General features: G+C 37.2%; 1 protein-coding gene across 5 annotated transcripts in view; it reads left to right on the forward strand.

The window, feature by feature from the left end:
• Nucleotides 1-13,998, forward strand: part of cacna1ib (calcium voltage-gated channel subunit alpha1 Ib) — a 98,732-nt gene that overhangs the window by 39,005 nt on the left and 45,729 nt on the right. For 3 of the 5 annotated variants that reach the window (XM_087256332.1, XM_087256333.1, XM_087256331.1), the window contains 4 exons: nt 2,993-3,114; nt 4,603-4,736; nt 6,722-6,819; nt 8,488-8,647. In XM_087256332.1, coding sequence (XP_087112458.1) covers nt 3,022-3,114; nt 4,603-4,736; nt 6,722-6,819; nt 8,488-8,647 — 485 coding nt within the window. In that variant the 5' untranslated portion in view covers nt 2,993-3,021. The remainder of the gene's footprint in view (nt 1-2,992; nt 3,115-4,602; nt 4,737-6,721; nt 6,820-8,487; nt 8,648-13,998) is intronic. The other 2 variants (XM_087256329.1, XM_087256330.1) reach the window with 1 other exon arrangement.

A 13,998-nucleotide genomic window follows, 5' to 3' on the forward strand; every position in this document is an offset into this window, starting at 1 on the left:
GCTCTCATAACAGATTTAAGGGTCCGTTCACAGTGATGTTCAGCTCTGATGAGGTGCTTTTATTTAGCCTGTATTCTTTAGATTTTTTTTAATAATGTTCCATTACTAATAATTTCTTTCATTTTTATATATAAAATGAGTGCTAGCTTGTTTAGCTGAGATCATTATGTAAGGATCATATTTCATATTCAGTTTATTCTCCAGTCGCCTGTAGATTTGTTTATATTGTGTTTTATAATTGGATTGTTTATAAGGACTAAGCCAGGGCCAAGTCAGCAGGACACCGGCCCTCCAGGACCGAGTTTTGACACCCCTGGACTGAGCTATTTATATAGAATACATTAATTAATACATAAAGACATTGATGTCAGGTAGGGCAACAAATCAAAGTGGTATCGGCCTTTCATGTACAATACAAGTATGAGTATTTTAACCCAAGTATTGACCCGATACCTAATACTGGTATCAGTGCATCCCTAGGAGACTTGAATAGTTGTAAATGGATTGTTATAAGTACTAAGCTGTTTATATAATACATTAATTAATACATTAAGACATTGACGTCAGGTAGGGCTACAAATCACATTCATGTAGTGCATTACTGTTGAGTGGTATCGGTGCATCCCTGGGTGACGTGAATAGTTTGAAATGGTTCAGTTCTTGATCTGGCTGATGGCAGCAGGATTACAGACTCTCTGGTGCCGCGAGGATCAAACACCCGGCAGTGCAAATGAAATAGATTTACTGCTAAAACTGTAAATACCTTTACAAAGAAAGCCGGGCTTTGCTATAATTTTAGCTAGTTTGAGTTAGTGTTGAATGCACAAGAATACAGTTTCAGTTCATTCTAGTTTTTATTTTTATTTTAGTTGACGAAAATGTATTAATTTTAGTTTTTGTTTTTTTTGTTTGTTTTTGTTAATTATAATAAACTTGATGAAAGCACAGTATAGTGTGACTGAAACTTTCTGAAAACTCTGGCCTGGGTGAAGATTTATATTTAGATTTGTGTGCAATTTACTCCTCATGTGAACTCAGCATATCAGTGTCGCCCCCTGTTGGTTTGGAGTGCTCTTAACATTGGAGTGCTCTTTTTTTTATTTTAACGAATAAAAATACCTGTGTGCGTGCGTGCGTGCGTGCGTGCGTGCGTGCGTGCGAGTGTTTGTGAAGCATAAGTCTGCAGAACTGCACATTTGTCCTCCAGGCTCCTGTAATCCCGCTTCACCTGAGCAGATTTGTGTGTGTGTGTGTGTGTGGATGCAGGTGTGATGTGGATGTTTGTTTGTTTTGTTCTGTCAGAGACCCGCACAGCTTCAGCTCTCCATTAACTTGATTTAAACTCTGCTGTTGCCGTGGAGATCAGAGCAGATGATGAGAGCTTTTGGCTGGAGTTTGATGTGGCCGCTGGGAGTGTGTGTTTGTGTGTGTGTGTGTGTGTGTTTCTGTGAGCTGTGACATCACATAGAAATGCATACAATATTTGTTTTATATCTGTATTTATTTTGTATTTATTGCATTACTGTATGTGTGCATTTATTCAATTATTTGTGTTTTTTTTCTAGAATGTTTATTATTTGTTTTATAGGTGACATTTTTTTTTGCATTTATTATCGCATTGCATTTGATCACTCATAAAAATTCTGTCATCTATGACATGTTTATTTAGTTTTAGTTTTCTGACATGAAGCTGCGGATAATATTTGGTGATTCTTCTATAGATATTACTGATGTTGTCCGATAATTTAAATTTTTATTAGATTATTAGTGTGTTTGAGCTACAGGATGTGTGTGTGTGTGAGAGAGAGCTGCAGGATGAGTGTGTGTTTCAGCTGAGGAGGTGTTCTTCCAGCTGTAGATCATCTTCATTGCCCACCTGTGTCTTTACTGTTTACTCTCCCACACGTTTCTCTGAGCTGCTTTAACACACGCTTGTGTAATTGGAATAGAAAATGAATGAAAAGATTGTGTCATGTGTAATGGTGTTGGTTTTGGTGTTTGTGCTAGTTATATTGTGTATGTTGGTTTTGTTTGTTGTGTTAATTGTGTTGTTTGTGTTCAGTGGCGGTTCTAGTTTAAATAGCAGCCTGGGCGAACCACCCCAAACGGCTGCCCTTCCAGCCACAACCCAGTACTAGCCAATATACGGCCAAATATTATTATTCATATATAATTAATCTTCCTAATAAATAACAGAAATCAATCCTAAATGTAACTGAAAAACAATGTAAATAAAGACACAACTGCAGTGATATGCAAAGATCACATAAGCAATCGTTTACATGAATATTAATGACAATTCTATACAAGAAATACATAAGCTTTATGGAGTTATCTGTTGTCCTTGGGTGCTTTCACCTGCCTTATTTAGTTCGATTGAATCGCACTAGAGTTCGTTTCCCCTTTTGGTGCGGTTCGTTTAGGGAGGTGAATGATCCTAAAAACCCTCAACTACTCTTAAACACAACTGGTTTGTAAATATGCAATACTTAATTTAGTAATGAAAAATAAATCATTTACTAAGTATGAAAATACAATTATTAAGCACATTTTAAATGTGGTTATAAGTCAAGAATAGAGCATTGGTAGCTGCAGTTATTAACTGCTTACTAACGTTTATTAATGTAGAGGTAATGCTAACGGATAATGAATTCACTATTTGCTAATGCTTAATAAATGATTTATAGTGTGTAGTTATTATAAAGTGTTACCGAAATGGGTTGTAATGTTCACAAAGAAACCATTAAGCAAGACTCAGCCATGATGCGTATGTGTGTGCTGTGAAAATAGACCTGTAGTCAGTCCATGAGCAGCTTCAGCTGTGTGAGTGAGTGTGGTGCATGACTGGAACTTGTAGTCCATATACCGGCAGATTTGTAGTCCTTGTTGTGATCTGCAAGTATACCAGTGATCTGCAAGCATAGATTGCTGGTGATTGTGTCATTGTGTTAATGTTGTTTGTGTAGTTGTGTGGTTGTTCTCCTTGACTCAGTGTGCTGCACATGGTTCGAGCGGGTCAGTATGCTGGTCATCCTCCTCAACTGTGTGACTTTAGGCATGTATCAGCCCTGTGAGAACATCAACTGCTCATCTGAGCGCTGTCAGGTCCTGCAGGTCAGTGCTTTTATATTTTACACAACTGATTTTACATTTTATACAACAATTTCTACATTTTAAAGGCACTTGAACACACAGAAGTCATGAATGTTATTTAGCCCTCCTGTTGAATGGGTTGTTCTAGAAGGGATACAGCTCTGGCTGGAAGTTAACAAGAATTATTTGTTATTGGTTAAATTATCATTTAATTGTATTTTATTATTATCTACCCCTACCATCATAATGTAAAAACAGTAATTATACAGAATATTATTTAGATTTTTTATGAAATTACCCATTCAATTGTATTTTATTACAGTAATTATGTGTAGTATTATTATATTATTCATTAAATTACTCCAATTATTTTATTAACGTCTACCACTACTACTACCCTAGTTTCAACCCTGACAGTAATGAACAAATATTAATTGTTGTACAGTTTGACAAAAATTCTGCTATATTGATGTGAATGTCCTCAGCTGTATCCCTTCTAGACTTTACCTGTTGACTCAGGAGTCAAAAAAATGACCTGGGTGCCATTTTAACAGCAGAAAGAACCCTTTAACAATGTTTTTTTAAATATTTTTTTGACTTTAATATGACCCCACACTGCAAAAAATGCTTTTCTTACTTAGATTTTTTTGTCTTGTTTTTAGTCCAGATATCTAAAAGTTCTTAAATCAAAGAGCATTTTCTAGACCAGCAAAATATATTGTCTTGTTTTAAGAAATAATATGCCCAAATGAAGTGTTTTTCCTCAAATCAAGCAAAATAATCTGCCAATGGGGCGAGCAAAATTATCTTGTTATTCGATTTGTGAACAGCTTATTTTGCTCACCCCATTGTCTGATTATTTTGCTTGTTTTAAGGAAAAACTCATTATTTAGACTCAATATTTATGAAAACTTTATTTTGCGCTCGTCTAGAAAATGCTGACTGATTTTAAGAGTTTTTAGATATTTGGATTAGAAACAAGACAAAAGCATTATTGCAGTGAAACCTTAATATCACACACAATCAGGGTTGCCAGATCCAGAAACGTTTTACAGCTCAATAAAAACCCAAAACCCACCCAAAATGAGTGAAAAGAAGCCCAATTTTATTTCCTTATTCAATTGCTGGATTCCTATACACACATTTATAGGTGCAGTATATGTGTTAAAGAACTGACTGACTTTCTGCACACAAAATACCCTTCTAATAGACTTCTCAGTGATGTTCTGCTCAGTCTTTGCGTTGCCAGGTTCCCTTTGGTGTGTTTTTATTTTAAAGCAAAAACACAATATCGTTTCTCTTCCCCATTGGCAGATTATTGTGCTTGTTTTAAGGAGAAACTCACTTCATTTTGTCTCATTATTTCTGAAAACAAGACTATATTTTGAGCTTATCTAGAAAATGATGACTGATTTAGGAGTGTTTTGATATTTGGACTAGAAACAAGACACAAGCTGTAAGAAAGAGACGCAGTTTTGCAGTGTGGATCTGATCTGGGTTTGTCTGCAGGCTTTTGACGCCTTCATCTACATCTTCTTTGCACTGGAGATGGTGGTGAAGATGCTGGCTCTGGGCATCTTCGGGCATCGCTGCTATCTGGGAGACACCTGGAACAGACTGGACTTCTTCATCGTGATGGCAGGGTGAGAAAAATCTGACAATACAGCCATGAGTGGCATTGTGGCTCAGTGGTCAGCACTGTGGGTTAGTAGTGTTGAGTGTGGGTGAATAGTGTCAAGAAGGTCCCGGCTGGGCCAGTTTGTATTTCTGTGTGGAGTTTGCATGTTCTCCCCATGTTGGCCTGGGTTTCCCAGGGTTCACACAAGGGGTAAAGAGGTCAAATGGACAGAAAGTGTCTCTATGGAGCATGTGGTAGTTTTGCCAGTGCAATTAATAAAAAGATTAATTGTCATAAAAGGAAAAATCTGCAATGTCCTATATATGTAGATTTGTGAATTAAGCAATGAAACCATTCAAATAAGTTTACACCTTAAAAAAGGTGTGTAATGAAAATCTGACGTATTTTCAAAAGTAACTAACAAGTACTCTGAGTAGTTTTCAAAAGAGTGCTTTGTACTTTACCCAATATTAGTATTATTTACTAAAATGTCTATTATTTTAGCAGAGTAATAGTTTCTGTTTTTACTTTTAAAATATTTTACAAGCACATTTAGTTCAGGTTTATTACATTATTAATTATTAATATTTGATTCATTAGCTATATTATTATTATTATTATTATTATTATTATTATTATTATTATTATTATTATTATTATTATTATTATTATTATTAATCATTTTAATTTGTATAAATTCCTATGCAATGTTTTTATGGGTTGCTGAGAATACATTTCAGGTGTTCAAGATGTTGCTTGCAAGGCTTGACATGAACTTTTTTGATCAGCAGACACTGTGGCTAGTAGTTTTTCAACATTACCAGTCTCTCGCCATTTTCACTTTTGGTGCTGGGAAATATATATTTTATACACATAAATTTATATATTAAAATGACCTGATTTATATTTTGTGTTATTTCCACATGACTCCTCATTAATTACATTTTTTTGTGTGTGTTGTGTATGCAAATGTGTCGTGTTGCATTGCCATCAGTTTTTATTTCACATGACTTTTCATTGCGCAAAATTAAGAATTTACCAAATTGATCTCTGACCACACCAAAAATAAATTCTTATTTCTTAACCACACATTTTAAATGTGTCAAACCCAGCTAAATATAGCTGTATACATGGACTTTTTAATTCAACAAGCCTTTTCTTTTAAAAATATTGGCATTTAAAAAAGAACTTTTGTCATGCATCTAAAATATGTTAGTGTAAATGTTATTAACTATGCATAAACAGGGAGTTGATCCCATTTTAAAGCAATGTTATTGTAAAAAAATATATAATTAAACTATATTAACAAAAATAACTGTAAGCAATAGAAAGCAGGTAAAGAACCATCATTCGCCGTCCTGTGAAATATGATTATAGTTCAAATATTTCCCAAGTGCTGTTTAATGGACTGTTCATCACAGTATTTCCTGTCGTAGTTTTCTTCAGGTGAAAGTCTTAATTCTATTAGCGTATCTGGAATAAAAACAATATTATATTATGCTGCAGACTTATTTCTCTATATAATATTGATCTGTGAATCCTGATAAAGGACCTGCGTCACAGTTTCCATGAAAACATGAAGCAGCACTTCATGCACAGCACTACTGTTTTCAACATCAATAATAATCATCATGAATGTTTCTGGATCATTAAATCATCATATCAGGAGGATTTGTGAAGGATCAGGGTAATTCAGCTTTACATCTGCTTTAGATTGCCATCATATTTCACAGTTTTGCTGCATTTGATCAAATAAAGGAAGCGAGTGTACAGTAGCACATCTTGTGATCAGTGTGTAAAAGCAGGACAGATGGAGATCAGTAATGAACGCCAGCTCTGACGTGTGTGTGTGTGTGTGTGTTTGCATGTATGTGAATGTGTTGAGCATATGATCAGATGTCAGAGCTCATCATAGCAGCTGTGTGTGATTGAGGGGATGCAGAAAACACAAGCTGTACTGTGATTGACAGTCTAAATGTGTGTATTAAATGTGTGTGTGTGTGTGTTTAGGGTGGTGGAGTATTCACTGGATGTGCAGGACATCAATCTGACGGCGATCCGGACGGTGCGAGTCCTGCGGCCGCTCAAAGCCATCAACAGAGTCCCCAGTGAGTCATTTAATCTGATGATTCAGTTGAGTGTGAATGAATCATCAGTGTTGAATCAGTGAGTCACTCAGTCAGATAAGTGTGACTGAATCATCAGTAGTGAATCTGTGAGTAACTCAGTCAGATTATTGAGTAGAGTGTGAATAAATCATCAGTGCTGATTCAGTAAATCTTTCAGAGTAACTCAGATGATTCAGTAGAGTGTAAAAGAATCATCAGTGTTGAATTAGTGAACCACATAGTTAGATGGTTCAGTGGAGTGTGAATGAATCATCAGTGCTGAATCAGTAAACTATCAGTGTTGGTGAATTACTTGGTCAGATGATTTATTTGAGTGTCAGTGAATCACCAGTGTTATTAAGTGAGTCTCTCAAACTGAGCCAGTGTCCTTGTGGAGTCAGTTGATTCTGTAGACAAGTGTGAATGAATCATCTGAGCTAAATCAGTGAGCCTTTAAGTAAAATGATTCAGTTGAGCTTGAGTAACGCATCAGTGATGAACCAGTGAGTCTTTTAGTCATGATTCAGTTGAGCTTGAGTAAAGTATCAGTGTTGAATCAGTGATTTTTTTAAGTCATGATTCAGTTAAGCTTGAGTAAAGCATCAGTGATGAATCAGTGAGTCTTTGAGTCATATGATTCAGTTGAGCATGAGTAAAACCTCAGTTATGAATCAGTTAGTTTTTAATTCAGATGATTCAGTTGAGCATAAGTAAAGCTTCAGTGCTGAATCAGTGAGTCTCAGAGAGTGAATCACTCAGCCAGATGATTCAGTAGAGGTTGCATGAATCATCAGTGCTAAATCAGTGAGTCTCTCAGTCAGATGATTCAGCTGAGCATGGTTGAGTCACCAGTGGCAAACCAGTAAGTCCGTGTCAGATGATTCAGTTGAGTGTGAGTGAATCATCAGTGTGTCTCTGTGTGAAAGGAGACTCAAACCTCCTGAGGATCTGCAGAGGAGCATTAGCTGATGAGACGCTGGATTAAACACTGGACCTGCAGATGAACCTGAACATGATAAAAGCACATCAACAAAACACCCAGACGAGCACACACTCCTCCATTAGCGGGATTAGAGCTCGAGTGGGGATTGTTGAGCAGACATCATTTATTTCCCACCTTATAAAAGCTGCTTTCAGCTTTGGGTTCAGTACAGATATACACATAATGGTACATAACCAGAATAACAAAGTGCCTTCAAATATTTACATTTATTTATATATATATATGAGATAAGAAGAGCATTAATCCTCATCCCCTTGAGCTCTGACTTGAGGATTTGTGTGTGTGTGTGTCAGTCTGTTGAGTTGTGTCAGTGTGTTTCTGGATGCTAAGTGGCTCTCAGTGCAGTGTGAGTGTGATGAATGAGTGTGCTTAGTTGTTGAGCTCTCTCCGTCAGCTCTCTGCTGTAGAAACAGAGTTTGGAGCTGCAGATTCAGTCCTGCAGGATGATCAGAGCAGGAGTGTCACTCACAAACGCCTGCGCTGCTCTTCACATGTCAGACAGTCTGTCTCCAGATGACGCTCCTGTAAAGTTTTACAGCGTACACTCAAGTTGAAGGAGCAATGGAGAAAGGCTGAGCTGAGATTTGAAGGAAGATTCAGAGTAAACTGTCTGTAAATGTTCCTTCATGGTGAACTATGGCTTTAATCTGCTGCTGTTGTGTCAGGCATGAGGATCCTGGTGAACCTGCTGCTGGACACGCTGCCCATGCTGGGGAATGTGCTGCTGCTCTGCTTCTTCGTCTTCTTCATCTTCGGCATCATCGGCGTTCAGCTGTGGGCGGGACTCCTGCGAAACCGCTGCTACCCGGAGGAGAACTTCACACTGTGAGTCTCAAACACTGACACTATTAACCCATCGACACTACTAACCCACTTATACAACTAACCCATCAATACTACAGTCCCACTAACAGTACTAACCCTCCAACACTACTAACCTACTGATACCACTGACTCACTGACACTACCAAAATATTAACACCACGAGTTTTATTGCAACAAGTTATACTCACCGGCCACTTTATTAGGTACACCTGTCCAGCTGCTTGTTAACGTACATTTCTAATCAGCCAATCACATGGCAGCAGCTCACTGCATTTCGGCATGTAGACATGGGCTGCGTCCGAAACCGCCTACTACTCAGTAGGTACTGCATTTGAATTTAAACGTGCTACTCGGCCGTTAGAAAAGTGCGTTCTATACAGTATGAATGTGAAAAGTATGAATGGAATTCGGACGTACTACATCCGCCATTTTGTCATGGTCACTTGACCTACCTGCGTCAGTTGCGTCGCTTTACTTCCATTCATGAATTCTCTCGCGGGGCATCATGGGATAGCGCAGCATGCATGGGATGCGCACTCCGGAATCTCGCCGGAAGTAGTAAGTCATCCGGGTACTTCTCGCATACTGATTTTCGAATTCTATGAATTCAGACATACTACTCGGCTCGCATACTGATTTTGGCGTACTGTATAGTATGGAAGTATGCGGTTTCGGACGCAGCCCATGGTCAAGACGATCTGCTGCAGTTCAAACCAAGCATCAGAATGGGGGAGAAGGAATTTAAGTGACTTTGAATGTGGCATAGTTGCTGCCAGACGGGCTGCTCTGAGTAGCAAAAGGGGGTCCAACCCGGTACTAGTAAGGTGTACCTAATAAAGTGGCCGGTAAGTATATATCTCAATGTTGATTTTATTTTTAAATATATTATACGCTCTGATTTTAAGTGTGTTTTGTGCTATACATTATATATATATATATATATATATATATATATATATATATATATATATATATATATATATATATATATATATGTTTGTGTGTGTGTGTGTGTGTGTGTGTGTGTGTGTTGATTGGGTGGTGAAATATGGGGCTCCTGTAATGTTGTGTGTGTGAGGAGTGATGGCGTACAGCAGGCGCTGCTGGGAGAATTATGTCTTTGACCTTGTTGTGTCACATATGTGATAATGGAGAGAGTGTGTTTCAGCACGGAGAACAGCAGAGAGTCACCAGAAATAAAATACTAAAGCAAAGATGCGCGTACACACACACACACACACACACTCACACACAGACAGACACATACACAACATGAACAAACATTCCTTCATTTTCCTTCGGCTTAGTCCCTTTATTCGTCAGGAGTCGCCACAGTGGCATGAACTGCCAACTATTTCAGCATATGTTTAACACAGCAGATACCTTTCCAGTCGCAACCTAGTACTGGGAAACACCCATACACACTCATTCACACACTCATACACTACGGCCAATTTAGTTTTGGACTGTAGGGGAAACCAGAGCACCCGGAGGAAACCCACGCCTACATGAAGAAACGTGCACAATTATTTTTTGACAAAGATAAGTTAGAAGTGCTCTCTGTAAGTTGTTGGCTCATGAATTAAGTAATAAAACTGAAAGTAACATTCTTTTTAATCAAAATATCAGTCTGGATGTTTTCCCGGTCAGTTTACTAACGCAATTTCCCTATGTGGGCGACGCAGTGGCGCAGTAGGTAGTGCTGTCGCCTCACAGCAAGGAGGTCGCTGGGTCGCTGGTTCAATCCTCAGCTCAGTTGGCGTTTCTGTGTGGAGTTTGCATGTTCTCCCTGCGTTTGCGTGGGTTTCCTCCGGGTGCTCCGGTTTCCCCCACAGTCCAAACACATGCGGTACAGGTGAATTGGGTAGGCTAAATTGTCCGTAGTGTTTGTGAGTGTGCGTGAATGTTTCCCAGTGATGGGTTGCGGCTGGAAAAGCATCTGCTGTGTAAAAATATGCTGGATAAGTTGTCGGTTCATTCCGCTGTGGCGACCCCAGATTAATAAAGGGACTAAGCCGACAAGAAAATGAATGAATGAATGAATGAATGAATTTCCCTATGTGGACACGTGTGTCATAATCCAAATTTAATTGCAAATCCTGCAATACCGTGTGAATTTCCGCTTTTGCGATTGTGCAGTGACTGCCGTATTTCAAATGAAAAAAGTCTATTTGCAAATGCATTTCCCATGTCTTCTCTGCTGTGAGCCTGACATATTTAAAGAGCAATGTTAATTGCTTCATTTGCTTTTTCTTTTCTCCGCGTTGTGCATGTAACCTGCCAAAACTCAAATGGAATCCCAAATCCTTTTGCATTTGAATTTCTGATGGCTACACTGAAACCTGCCAATCAAATGACATGTAGTTATTTATGCACATTTCATGCGTCCACATATGGAAAATGCAATTTCAAATCCTGTTTACTGGGATATACATCCATATATGCAGGTCTACAGTCATTCATTTGCAAACCCCGCCCAGCCAACCATAAACTCAAGGTTAGCTCCACCTCTTCTCAAAATAGCCACGCCCACTTTTTCATCATTCAGTCTTAAGTTTGTATGTATGTATGTATGTATGTATGTATGTATGTATGTATGTAAGTATGTATGTATGTATGTATGTATGTATGTATGTTATTCGATAATGAATTTCACTGCTGTGTCACAATAGACGCTCTCAGAATTAAAGCTGTCACTACATCAGTACAGTGCTGCACCTTATTGCAAAATATTCAGATACTAATTTTTTGATTCCACTTTATACAAAACTGCACCTGAAGTGTCCGCCCCACCGACAGCGTTTGTACCTTTATTTATGTCTGACAGAAGTGGCTTGTCTACGCCTCTGCTCCACTGTGAGTTAGTTTAGTTTGTTTACTTTGCCGTGTTGTGAGTTTTATTGAAGACGTTCCTCGTCTTGTTTCGCAGTCGTGTTGTGTTCCCACGATCTTCTGCTTCTCTAATCTCCTGCCTTACTTCAGCTCTATTTATAACACTTCTCCGTCCCATCGGTCTTTAGCAGAGCCCACTGAACCCAGAACAGCAGCTCTATGCTGACTGACTGACTCCTGCAGAGATCACACACACACACAGTTGCTTGCAGACAAAACTGTGTGTGTGTGTGTGTGTTTGTGTGTAAAACTTCTGCTCACCAGGATTCCACTGCTGTGATCAAAAATAGAGAAATAAAACAACATTTCTTGGTAAATATATTCACCGCTCCTTTATTTAACATTCAATCACTTTCCTTCGGCTTAGTCCCCTATTTATCAGTGGTCACCACAGCGGACTGAACCGCCAACTATTCCACCATATGTTTTATACAGTGGATGCCCCTTCCAGCCGCAATCCAGTACTGGGAAACACCCATACACACTCATTCACACACACAATCATACACTACAGCCAATTTAGTTCATCACCTCCCCTATAGTGCATGTGTCTGGAATGTGGGGGAAACCGGAGCACGTGGAGGAAACCCACGCCAACACAGGGAGAACATCCAATCTCCACACAGAAACCCCAACCGACCCAGCCGGGACTCAAACCAGAGATTTTCTTGCTGAAAGGCCACAGAGCTTACCACTGAGCCAACATGCCACAGTTTTTTTTTTATTATATTATATTATATTATATTATATTATATTATATTATATTATATTATATTATATTATATTATTTTGTAATATTTTATATTGTATTATATAATTTATAATATTTTATATAATATTCTATTCTGTTCTATTAATTTATCTTATATATTATTATTTTCTATATTATTATTTTCTATTATATTATATTATATTATATTAAATTATATTATATTATATTATATTGTATTATATTATGTTCTATTATATTATTTTAGTTTATATTATATTATATTTTACATTATAAAAATTTGATATTATTTTATATTATATTATATTATATTGTATTATATTATGTTCTATTATATTATTTTAGTTTATATTATATTATATTTTACATTATAAAAATTTGATATTATATTATATTATATTATATTATATTATATTATATTATAGTTCTCATAGAATAGAAAATATATTACATTTTTGTGATTTTAGTGGCAATTTTGGATTTTTGACAAACTAAAAATAAAGAAATTTGATGTAAAATGTCAGAATTTTAACTGACCCTGATCTTGTCATGCATTTGAGAAATGATTCAATAAAAAAATGCCTTTACTGCCTCTTTTGATCAATTTAACACACAATATCTGAATTAAATAAAAAATTTTTGTCACACTATATTTAAGGTACAATCCTCACTTTTAGTAAAACATTAACTAATATTTTTGCATCAATAAACTCTTAATTTGCTGCCTATTAACAGTTATTAAGGTAATAGGTGTTGGATTAGCGATCATTCAGAATATGTGCTTTATATGTATTAATAAACAGTCGATATCTTAATAATTGGGAGGTAAAAACCTCTAGTTATTAGTAAGAATTGGTCTTTAAACTGAAGTGTTAGTGAATTTTTTTAAAGCAGTCCTGCTGAGTGTTGTGAATAGATGAGCATCGGCATCTGCTGTCCTCAGATCAGCTTTATATGATGGAGATGAATGAACTCTGCGCTTCTCTTTGATGATGTTTGTTCTCTGTAATCTTCTGAATATCATTCATTTGCTCTGTGTGTTTGATCTGTGCGTTTGCACTCTCTCGTTTATTAAAAGCGTCTGAGTGCCACCTTTATGATCATAGAGACGGAGCGCTAATAAAACCTCTGACCCGCTCGCTCTGTTCATCTGTGTGTGTGTGTGTGTGTGTGTGTGTGTGTGTGTGTGTGTGTGTGTGTGTGTGTGTTTGTGTGCTCTGGGATGTTGGTCTTCATATTCCCCAGAAACCCTGGAAAATCACTGCAAACACATTTATGATGAAAACTCTGGCTCCGTTCTAAACCCTACTGAGCAGACTGTTCAGGGAGCATCTTTAGTGTCTCAAACTGAAGGTTGTTCTGAACTGTAAAAACTCCTCAGTTTTGGCCATTCAGAATCCCAGAATGCATGCCATGAATTTGGTAAAACTATATGAAAAATTAAGATTTAAAATTGTATGAATATAAAAATCATAGAAGTATATATAATATCTACAGTGCTTAGCATAAAGGAGTGCAAGTGTGCAATTATTTAGGAAATAGTTAGAATTAGAATGAGATGTTCCCATTCACAAAGCATTTTGCATTATTTTACATTTTATCGACATCATGCACACACTCACTCTAACTCACACACACACACGCGTACAACTGTTTATCGTCAAATCTGTTTATTGTCAACTCGATTATCGCCAACTCGGTTATTGCCAACTTCGTTATCGTCATCTCC

The sequence above is a fragment of the Danio rerio genome, chromosome 6, assembly GCF_052040795.2.
Source record: "Danio rerio strain M-AB ecotype USA chromosome 6, GRCz13ab, whole genome shotgun sequence".
Lineage (NCBI taxonomy): Eukaryota > Metazoa > Chordata > Actinopteri > Cypriniformes > Danionidae > Danio > Danio rerio.